General features: G+C 42.1%; 1 protein-coding gene across 1 annotated transcript in view; it reads right to left on the reverse strand.

Annotated features, from left to right (window-relative positions):
- Positions 1-12,357, reverse strand: part of dbo (Kelch-like protein diablo) — a 351,633-nt gene that overhangs the window by 243,902 nt on the left and 95,374 nt on the right. The window contains exon 4 of the mRNA XM_068227482.1: positions 1,897-2,060. Within this exon, the coding sequence (XP_068083583.1) occupies positions 1,897-2,060 (164 nt within the window). The remainder of the gene's footprint in view (positions 1-1,896; positions 2,061-12,357) is intronic.

The following is a 12,357-nucleotide window of genomic DNA, read 5'->3' on the forward strand; positions in this document are numbered from 1 at the left end:
CGCGCTGATCACCGAGAGCCGGCAGTTTGCTTCTATAAATATATTCGTCTGCGACTTCAAAATATTTATGGATCTTCATATGTTGTTCGATAGTGTTGTGACTTTGTACCTGACAGAGTGTAAAAACTGACCCATTTGACCGTTCTCCACTATTCATAAACATTGAGAGACTTTACTTATCATTACGTGTGCCGTACTACTTTTCATAATATTACGTACTGTTTTATTTCAAGTGACTCACAATTTCTACCCCCATCATCAATTTATATTTCATCTTATACCGATCCAGAGTTCACTTATTCTTTTTCATATGCATTGTTTTTCTTGTTTTTTATGTTTTGAACGGCTGACGATGACCTGGACTAGGGTCGAAACCGGTCCCATTTCTAATCACTATTAAATAAGAATGTAATCACTACATTCCTTTCTTTTATGTATTGAATAGGTTGAACCTCTTTTTCAATTATTTAATTTTTAATTTTTAACGTTTAACGTTGAGACTGGCAGTCGTCACTTTCAACAATTACTATGAGCTACATTGTTGTTATGCGGTATATGCTGTGTATGTCTATAACACAAAAAAATATGCGTTTCCAACCACTGGTTCCCTGTCTCAATGTAATCGGTTGTGGACCCACTATCACCTGTTTCAATTTGAGACAAAATGTTAGCCTGTATGTGCATGTTTTCATTTAATTTGACACCACTGTTCAGTCATTTTGCTTGTAATACATTTTTTGTTCCTATACGTTTTTTGTCGCATCGACACAGATAGGTCTTATGGCGACAATGAGATAGGACAGAACTAGGATTGGGAAGAAAATGACCGTGGCCTTAAGGAATGTACAGCCCCAGCATTTGCCTGGTGTGAAAATGAGAAACCATGGAAAAAGATCTTCAGGACTGCCGACAATGGGGTTCAAAATACAAAGTATGTTACAAATGTTATTTTTAATATCCACCTATTCAGTACAAAGAGGGGCTCAAACCGAATATCTCCCGAATGCAAGCTGACAGCAATGTGACTTGGTAATTCTGTAAGGGGTCCAACATAGGTAACTTTATCTTTACTTTCCATATAATTTTGTAGAAATATTTCAGAGAGAAGACATATTCAGTGAAAAGTTAAATTAACCATCAGATATAGACATCAAGAAACAAATTTAGTTCACATTAAGCTTGAAATAAGAAATTACAGATACAAAACAACGTAGAATTCTTCCTGAGTTCCAATACCGTTATCTTCCATATGAATCTGCTATCTCTAAGCTCTAGTTTACAACAACAATAACAACAATCATATGTCCTTAAGTACTGTATGAAGGCATTTTGCTTTGAAACAATTTAGGCTGTCCACAGGTCAATTTCAACATACTCCACATGACTCTACTAAACGGCAGAGTAACAAATCTCTGCTGGGCAGTCTATGGGCGAATTTCGATTCATTTTGTCAAGTTCAGTTTCAGAGATCTTTTACATGACAACATACAACATTTTTCATTTCTTAAAAAATCCAACTACCACTGCTGGGTTTGAACCTATGATCTTTGGAACTGGAGGCCGACACTACCAATGATCCACAGACTATTTAATGCCATAAAAAAGTTGCACCATTGAAGCTTCAGGGAACTTTGGAGTTTTACACAACATTGTACACAATAAAGAGAAACTCCTTGAAACATTCAGGAAAGGCATGCATTAATATAGTGTGAATACGAAGATCACAGTGTAAACATTCACTAGCTGCAAATTTCTGAGATTAGAGCTTAATTAAAGTTATCAGGGGATTTCTCTCTTTGTCTATTACAAAGAAAAATGAATCCTGTGCAATGTTCGAATAAAATACATCCTTTAGAGAGACTCTACAGTACTTCCAACCACAAAACATTTACATACCTCTTGAAAATTATGTTGAGTGAATTTATCGGCTATCCTCAGCAGTTCACGGCATGAATGGGTATCAGCGAACGCTCTGATCCCCAAACAATTTGAAGGATCTAATTGACGTTTTAGAAATTCACAACAGATATCTTGAATTTCAGCTAACTGAAGTAGGCATGCTAGAATTAAAAAATATACCATCACAATATTAAATTCAAGCCAATTACTTCCACAAAAAACGGAGGAAATGATTGCTGCAATGAAATGTGGTAAAATGGCGTTCTAAGATTTCATTCCAAAATTAAGTTGACTATTAAAGCTAAGATACAGGAGCAATGACCTATAAACAACAAGCAACAAGCTTCAAACAACAAACAAAATTAGATTTTAGTTTCTAAATGTACACATAGAGGTGTCAAAATTTAGTACAACTTTGTTACATGATCCATTGCAGCATTCTGCTTCGCACCACAGCACAGAGTCTTCAGTTGCAAGCGATTTAGCTACTTCCTAAAAACTGTTGTTACCTGTTCTCAAATACTGAAGCACTTTTTCTTTACTGGTCTGTGTACATCCTGGCTAGTGACAAAATACGTTGGTCGAACACGTCATAGCACAGAGCCTCTTCAAGGGAGTGACATCCCGTAAAGTGAGAGTGCTGTTCCGTGTCAAAGGATTGGCATAACAGAGAAGATATTGTTCAGATATTTTGCTGATGATGATGATGCTTGTTGTTTTAAGGGGCCTAACATCAAAGGTCATCGGCCCCTAATGGAACGTGATGGACGACATGATACATGATATTTAAAATTTTAAAACGTATCCACTAACCAGAATTAAAAATATGGTGATGAAAAAATGAGTATGAGATTAAAACAGCAGTGGATCTAATTCGCAATGCCGTATTTCTAATAAAATAAGAGAAAATACAGAGAGAAAAGGGATAAGGCATTGCCTGGTGGTGCATATATAGATACTTCATTTACATTAGACGTTAAAATTGTTGTTGTTGCTAGTTGCTTTACGTCGCACCGACACAGACAGATCTTATGGCGACGATGGGACAAGGAAGGGCTAGGAGTGGGAAGGAAGCGGCCGTGGCCTTAATTAAGGTACAGCCCCAGCATTTGCCTGATGTGAAAATGGGAAACCACGGAAAACCATTTTCAGGGCTGCCGACAGTGGGGTTCGAACCTACTATCTCCCGAATACTGGATACTGGCCGCACTTAAGCGACTGCAGCTATCGAGCTCGGTAGGGGTTAAAATAACACATTAAAATACGCAACACAAACTAAAATGAAGTCAGCAGGTTAAAAGCGCAATGGAAACAAATACACGAAGAAAAAGGACATCACTAGACACGGTAAAACAGACCACTATCCCTCATAAAGCGGATGACGAGGTCTGCTGACTGCTCGTCATCTCGCAAGATAAGGGAGATGGTACCCGGAAGGATAAGACTACGGCGAAGATCGACCAGGTCCATACACTCCGTAAGGATGTGTACCACGGTAAGATGGTCGCCGCAGGTACACACCGAAGGGGGTTCTCCTTTCAAAAGATGCGAGTGAGTTATGACACCGTGGCCGATCCGAAGACGAAATAATACCACGGCTTCCCCTCGCGAAGCCCGAAGGGAAGTCCTCCATACCTTCGTTGTTCCTTTTATCGCTCTCAGCTTATTGGGAGTGATTAACGACGAGAATATAGCAGCAACCGGAGAAATATATCCAGGAGCTTCTATCAGCAGTGTTGTGGAAAACGTAGAAGCAGCAACTAGGAACTTCGGGAGCGGCGATGCAGTGCTTATCAACGGTGGGACGAACGACGTAGCTCACGACGACGCCAAGAATGTAAGATCACAACTTAAACATACACTAGGGAAGCTGACCCACACTAACGTTTTTGTAGTGAACGTGCCCCACAGGCATGATTTGAGTAGAGACTCGTGTGTGAACATTGAAGTGGACAAGGTCAATACAGATATTGTTAAAATTTGTAAACATTTTCGGAATACTCAGGTTACTGAATGCAGCAGTTTTGAGAGATACTGTTATACAAAACATGGTCTCCATCTAAACAATTCAGGTAAACGAAAGATAGCAAATATTGTTCTAAATTTTATTAATCTTAAGATATGTACTGTAAAACAGGCAACTCCCTTGAGTTATAATACTGACCAGGAAAACTAGTAGAAAGAGCCAGCTGTACTTCAAGCTGGCTCAGTCAACTAGAAAAAGAAACTCAGGATAGTAAGGACTTTCAAGTTACCCAATTGCAACAGTCAAGTTTTAGGGAGGAAGGGGGTCTGAGATTGCTCTTGGTAAACTGTCAAAGTGTAGTAAATAAACAATTAAAATTCGGTACAATGATGGAATCTTATGAGACTGATGTGGTGATAGGAGTGGAATCGTGGTTGAAAGAAGGGGTGTGTAATAGAGAAGTATTTCCAGAAGGGTACACAGTCTATCGTAGAGACCGAGGAGATAAAAAGGGAGGGAGGGTGTTTATTCTGGTGAAGGAAACTTACTGTTCACATGAATGGTTTACCTATGAAAGGGATGAAATATTAGGGATAAAATTAGTTTGTGATAATATGAAGGAGGTGGGAATTATAGGAACATACAGGCCTGGAAGAGAGGAAAGAGACATGGAAATCTTTGAGAAAATAATAGATTATACGTGTAAAAACAATAATAATGATATGGTAATAACTGGGGAAGATCTAAATTTGCCTGAAGTTGAATGGAAAGGAGCTGCAAGTGAAGCCCATGAACAGAAACTGGCAAATACGTTAATTTGGGAGGGAGGATTTACACAAGTAGTACAAGAACCGACTCGTCTCAATAACTTACTAGATGTATTCTTGGTTAAACCATGGGAAATTGTTGATAAAACTGAGGTAATTGAAGGAATAGGAGACCATAAGGCTGTAATAATGGATGTAGGACTCGTACCAAAAAGGCTTAATAAGAGGGTTACACAAGACAAGAAATTGTACAGAAAAACTAAAGTTGATGAATTTGGGACTTACCTTAAATCACAATTCAGTTCTTGGATAAGTGAAGGGAGTAACGTGGATACACTTTGGGCTAAATTTAAAGGAATCATTTGGGAAGGAGAGAAGAGATTTGTACCTGTTAAGAAGAGTAAAATGACCTCAGACCCTGTTTATTATACAAGGGAAATAAGAAAATTAAAAAGAAAATGTAGAATAGTAAACAGGAAAATCAAAGAGGGTAGGGAGAGTAGAGAAACTAGAAAACAGCTAATGAGGGAACTGAATAGAGTGAAAAAGGAAGCAAAAGAGAATTATATGAATGGCATACTTCAAGAGGGTAATGACCACAAAGGGAAATGGAAAAAGCTGTATTCATATATCAGGAATCAAAAAGGAAAAGGAATCCAAATTCCTACAATGGTGGGAGAAGGGGGTGAACACTATTTAACAGATACTGAGAAAGCAAACCTATTTAGTAGGGAATTTAGAGATTCAGTAGATGATTGTCAAGAGTTGGAAACCGAAACAGAAGATAGAGAGGGAGAGAGACAGAGGGAAGCAAGAAGCTTCTCATTCACAAACGAAGATATTTTCAGAGAAATCCAACTGCTTCAGCAAGGAAAAGCAGCAGGAAGTGATCAAATTACTGGGGAGGTATTAAAGACAATGGGGTGGTACATAGTGCCTTATTTAAAATTTCTCTTTGACTATGTCATAAATAATAGTGTAATACCAAAGGAATGGAAGGAATCTATAATAATACCAATTTATAAAGGAAAGGGTGATAAAAGGAAACCAGAGAACTACAGACCAATCAGCCTAACCAGTATAGTTTGTAAAATACTGGAGAGTTTAATATCGAAGTACATCAGAGGGATATGTGATGATAAAAATTGGTTCATGAGGAGCCAGTATGGATTTAGAAAGAAATTTTCTTGTGAGGCACAACTCGTGGGATTTCAGCAGGACATAGCAGATCAGTTGGATTCAGGAGGTCAGTTAGATTGCATAGCCATAGATCTTTCCAAAGCCTTTGATAGAGTGGAACATGGAATATTATTAAAGAAATTCGAGGGAATAGGATTGGACGTAAGGGTTACACGTTGGATAAAAACATTTCTAAATTCAAGGGTTCAGAAAGTCAAAGTCGGAAATAATGTATCTCAGGAAGAGAAAGTTTGGAAGGGAATTGCACAGGGTAGTATAATCGGTCCGTTACTTATCTTAATATACGCAAATGATTTAGGGAACAATATAACATCAAAAATAAGATTGTATGCAGATGACATAATTGTTTATAGGGAAATAAACAACATTGAGGATTGTTCAGAATTACAAAGGGACCTTGAAAGTATCCAACAATGGGTTGAAGAAAATAATATGAAGGTTAATGGAGGCAAATCAACTGTTACAACTTTTACAAACAGGAGCTTTAAAACTGAATTTGAATATACTTTGGATGAGGTAGTTATCCCAAAAGATGGCAAGTGCAAATACTTAGGTGTGAGATTTGAAAATAATTTGCACTGGAAGGGTCATATTGATGACATTGTTGGGAAAGCATACAGATCGTTACATGTCATAATGAGGCTACTTAAAGGATGCAACAAAGAATTAAAAGAAAAAAGTTACTTGAGTATGGTTCGTCCATTATTGGAATATGCAGTGTTTGGGATCCTCACCAAGAATACCTAATAAAAGAAATAGATAGTGTGCAGAGGAAAGCAGCAAGATTTGTAACAGGGGATTTCAGGAGAAAGAGTAGTGTATCAGAAATGTTAAAGGAACTTGGGTGGGAAACTTTAAGTAAGAGAAGGGAGAAAACTAGACTTATAGGATTATATAGAGCCTATACAGGAGAAGAAGCATGGGGAGATATCCGTGAGAGGCTTCAGTTGGAAAATAATTATATCGGTAGACTGACCACAAATATAAAATTAGAAGGAATTTTAGCAGAAGCGATTGGGGTAAATTTTCATTCATTGGGAAGGGTGTGAAGGAGTGGAACAGTTTACCAGGGGTAGTGTTTGATCCTTTTCCAAAATCTGTACAGATATTCAAGAAGAGAATAAACAGCAACAGAGAAAATAAATGAAGTGTTAGAGGGCATTCGACCAGTGCAGGTTATTGTAAATTAAAAAAATGTGTGTGAATAAATTAATTCCATCCCCTGGTCTAAGGAGTTTGGACAGCCAAAGTAGGGGACTGCCTGTAGGGGTGAAGTACAGTGGGGACTTCGAGGGCCCTGGGACCGCTACGGTAGCTGTGAAGACCCTTCAGGAACTCTGAAAAGTGGTGGCAAAAGGGGCTCTGGTTAAGACGCAGCAGGTTGTTATGCTACTTAGGATCCAGAACGAGTAAAAAAAAAAATAGTAAATAAATAAATGCAATGTAAATATTAATCTTATGCCAGTTGTATAGTATCATTTGAAGTAATTCCACATACTGTATATCAGTTGACTATATTTGTAAGTAGTACAGGAGATATTATAAGTAGAATTTTGTAAACAATATAAATTTATTAAGGATGAGCTGTGTGTTTAATAGAAAACATTGTTAGCGTAAATTGTATAATATTGTATTATAGGAAAATTATCTTCTCTTGTTAATTTAATATTAGTGCTTGACAATAATGTATTTTAGTGTACCATTTGCCACCGAGGTAGACACCTCATTTGCAAATAAAGAGATTTTGATTTGAATGGCCTGCCACTCCATCTCCCAATGAGACATGACCAGATGTCTCAGCTGAGAGCGAATATCACTCGCTGGAACCTTGAAAGGCAACGGGGGCAGTGTAACTGCCTCCTTGGCAGCCCGATCTGCTAACTCGTTTCCCTCGATGCCCATGTGGCTTGGGAGCCACAGAAAAGTAATTCTGGTGCCGGCATCCGAACACCCGGCCAGCATGTACTGGATCCGCTGCACCAGAGGGTGCCGAGGGAAACAGGTATCAATAGACTGGAGTGAACTCAAGGAGTTAGTACACACAAGAAAGTGACGGCGTTCATTGTACAGTGCGTACCGCAGAGCTCTACAGAGAGCATTGAGCTCTGCTGTGTACACACTACAGGTTTCCGGGAGAGCGAAAAGAAACCTATCATTGTCGACAACGAACGCACAGCCCATCCTCGTGTCCGTCCTTGAACCATCCGTGTAGACGACGACTGAACCTGGATAGCGGTCAACGACGGACAGGAAGAGCCTCCGATAAATCGAAGGGTCCGTGTTCTCCTTCGGGCCAGTGTGTAGGTCCAGAATTATTTCAGGTCGCCGTACTACCCACGGAGGTACCCCACTTGGTTGTCTGACTAGGCAAGGAACCGAAGGTACGTCAAACAATCTGTAACTGCTATCTAAACGTATTCCAACAGGCCGCGTTGCTCGGGGACGAGCGGCGTACAGCAAACGGTTGCCATTGTTGAAAACGCTAGAATAGCTTGGATGAAGTGGCATCTGTCGCATATTAGCAGCATAGGTAAGAAGCAGTTGCTGTCGCCTCAGGTGTAAAGGCGGCACACCAGACTCAGCGAGCAGGCTAGCTATGCGGCTTGTACGAAAGGCTCCCGTCGCCAACCGAACCCCGCTGTGGTGAATGCTGTTTAGCTTTGCAAGAACGCTTGGTCTTGCTGAGCCATACGCTGCACTGCCGTAGTCTAGGCGAGATAAAATATGTGCCCTATAGAATCGTAGGAGCACCACGCGGTCAGCCCCCCAAGAAGTGCTGCTAAGAAACTTCAAGATATTAAGCTTCTTAGCACATTGCACTTTCAACTGCCGCACATGTGGCTCCCACGATAATTTATTATCGAAAAGGAGCCCAAGGAAGCGGTAAGTGTCAACTACAGGTATAGCTACATTTCCTAAATAAAGTTCAGGAGGAGGGTGAAGAGAACGTTGGCGGCAAAAGTGGACAACACAGGTCTTTATGGTAGAAAAATGAAAACCACGCTCTAAGGTCCACTGCTCTACCCTCCTAATAGCTTGCTGTAACTGTCGCTCTGCGACTGCCATACTGCACGAGCTATAGTGCAGAGCAAAATCATCCACATATAGGGATGGTATTACGGCTGAACCAGCAGCAGCAACAATACCGTTTATGGCAATTGCGAACAGAGTGACACTAAGAACGGATCCCTGTGGACTCCATTTTCTTGAACGTGGTATTGCGAATATGTCCTCCCTACTCGGACACGGAATAGACGGAGGAACAAAAATTTTGCAATAAATACCGGCAAGTTACCTCAGAATCTCCATTGATGCAGGACTGAAAGGATGCCATATCGCCAGGTGGTGTCATAGGCCTTCTCCAAGTCAAAGAAGACAGCTACCAAGTGCTGTTTGCGGAGAAACGCATCCTGGATAGAGCTCTCCAGGTGTACGAAGTAGTCTGTGGTGGATCGAGCGGCTCGAAATCCACATTGGTACTCGGACAAGAGTCCTTGTTTCTCCAGACACCACACGAGTCTGCGATTTACTATCCTCTCAAATAGCTTACACAGGCAATTTGTAAGACAAATCGGTCTGTAACTTCCTGCATACTTAGGATCTTTGTCAGGCTTGAGGACAGGGATGACTATGCCCTCTCGCCAGTGAGACGGAAAATCATCCTCTGTCCATATTCGGCTGAACACACGAAGGAGACATAGTAAACTATCATCACTAAGGTGTTTCAACATCTGGTTATGGATGTTGTCCGGTCCAGGAGACGTGTCCTTGCAAAGCGCTAATGCGCTGAGGAGTTCCCACTCCGTAAAGGGCACGTTGTAGTCCTCTGAAGCTTGGGTGGCAAAACTAAGGTGATGACGTTCTGCCTCCGACTTCAGAGGGAGGAAATCAGGATAGTAATTCCCGGAGCCAGAGACATCCGCGAAATGACTAGCGAGATGGTTAGCAATCGCGAGGGGATCAGTGGCGACACTGCCTGCAATGGAAATTCCCGGTACAGCAGAGGATCCTTGAATACCCGAAATTCGTCGAAGTTTCGTCCACACTTGAGATGATGGAGTATGTGACGTCATGGACGACACATATCTCTCCCATGGAAGCCTTCTTACTCTGTCGAATAAGAACTCGCGCCTTAGCGCGGAGTTTCTTAAATGTGACCAAGTTGGCCACAGTAGGCTGTCGACGGTAACGTTTATGAGCGCGACGGCATTCTTTGATGGCTGCTGCTATTTCATCGTTCCACCAAGGAACGAGTTTTCGGCGAGGAGTCCCGGAGAAAAACGGAATGGACTCCTCAGCAGCAGCAAGAATAACTTGGGTGACGTAAGTTATTTCCTCGCCGACGGTCCGCCTGACATCATCGTTAAAGACAGCTAGTGATGTGACTTTGGCCAATCAGCATGTTTAAGAATCCATCCAGGAGGAGCCTCGACGGATTTTTGTTTCATCGAAGTAAGAATGATGGGAAAATGGTCACTGTCACAAAGATCGTCGTGTGCATTCCACCAGAAAAAGCGGAACCAACGCTTGGCTGCATAGACTTGCGTCTATGCGAGAGTGTGTGCCGTAACGTACACTTAAGTGTGTTGGTTCCCCTGTGTTCAAAATACATAAATTCAGCTCTGTTAACAAAGTTTCCAGCTCTCTTCCCCGGGGGCAAGGCGCCTCAGAGCCCCAGATGGGGTAATGGACATTAAAATACCCAACAAGAGGAAGGGAGGTGGAAGCTGTTCTAGAAGATCAGTGACATCATTGATGTTAAGAGGCTGGCCTGGTGGAAAATAAACATTACACACTGTTGTGATGACAGGCAGCGGAATGCGAACAGCTACAGCCTCCAGCGGGGTTCTTATTTGAAACTCCTCACTGTTGATATCTGAATGGACAAAAATGCCAAAGCCACCGGAAGCCCGGTGAGCATAATGTTGTTCTGTGGAGTACAGTCGAAAATTTCTCAATACTGTATGATGACCTGGTCGAAATTTGTTTGCTGAATACAAACTATACTCGCCGAATACTCGCTAATGAGCTGGCGCAGCTCAGCAAGATGCCTATCATAACCGTCACAATTCCATTGTAACAGTGCCATATTGTAAGTGTGGACTTCTGATGTTTAGGATAGGAGCAGCGTAATACTACCTAACCTAACCTACACTCACATCCCCATCCGAATATGGAGATTCATGCTCCATGTGCATCTCCTCCTCACTAGACGAGTTGATGCAGGCTTTGAATTTCTTCGACGTGATCCGGATGCGGGGTTTCTTCCTACGAGGTGAGCGTGCAGGTTTCCCAGAAGGGAGACCTGTTGGTGCAGAATAAGGTCCTCCCCGTGGAGGGCGTGAGGCCCCATTTTTAGGAGATGTGGAAGAATGCCTGGTAAGGGCGATCTTCTTCCCTGCCGTCGATTCTTGCTTAGACGGGCTGGGAGGCGATTTCCCAGCCCTGGTCGATGATGCTGCCTCCGCCGGCTTAGTCGCAGCTTTTAACGACCTCGTGAGGTAAGGAGAAGTTGTCTTCTTCCCCTTTGGTGCTGGCGTAGGTTTCTTACCCGGCACAAGCTTATTGGTGGTCGAAGGCCGGGATGGACCTGTCTTCGAGCTTGTTCTCTTTGCGGCGTTGCTCGCAGGAGCAACTGCCGCCTTGGGCGTAGTGATTTTCTGGGAAGGTGTTTGAACAGAGAATGATGAACCCTGGAGAGACTGTGCTATCATGCTGAAGTCTAGTGTCTTGGCCGGTGCATTCAGAGAATTAAACTTACGGCACGCTTTCTGGTAGGAAAGACTATCCAGGGTCTCGATCTCCTGGATCTTTTCTCACTCAGATAGGTCGGACAGTTCCGATCCCCACGAGAATGAAGACCAGAGCAGTTAGTGCACTTGTATGGAGGGGTGCACTCCTCCGTGCCATGAGCTACTTTCCCACATGTACTACACACAGACTGATTCGAACAAGATAACATATGTCCGAATCTCTGGCACTGATAGCACCGCATAGGAGGCGGGATGTACGGCCTCACATCGCAACGATAGGTTGTTACCTTGACTTTCTCTGGCAACACCGAACATTTGAAGGAGATAATGAACGCACCGTGGCAATATCTTCACTATCTACTTTGCCCATGATGCACCGGACATGTGTCACGCCATTGTGCTTCGTGTCCTTCATCAATTCATCATCAGTGTTCAGAATGAGATCATGGTGGAAGATGACTCCATGAACTAGATTCAAGGTATTGTGCTCTTCCACTTTGACGGGGATTTTGAGAGAAAGTGGTCACACTTAAGCAACCGATCTATTTGGAGTGCAGAGCTCGTCTTAAGCAGCAAATCACCATTGCGCATTTTTGTGAGAACCTCAAGTTTGCCATATACCCCTTCGATGTGTCAAGTGAAAAAAAATTGATCTTACCAGCTTGGAACCTTGTCCTTCAGTTCTGGTAGCAACCAGGAACCTAGGGAGGATGTAATCCAAACTAATTCGCTGCGATTGTTCCCAGGGGGTTGCCCCCTCAGGAAATCAAAT

Source organism: Anabrus simplex, chromosome 4 (assembly GCF_040414725.1).
Source record: "Anabrus simplex isolate iqAnaSimp1 chromosome 4, ASM4041472v1, whole genome shotgun sequence".
Classification (NCBI taxonomy): domain Eukaryota; kingdom Metazoa; phylum Arthropoda; class Insecta; order Orthoptera; family Tettigoniidae; genus Anabrus; species Anabrus simplex.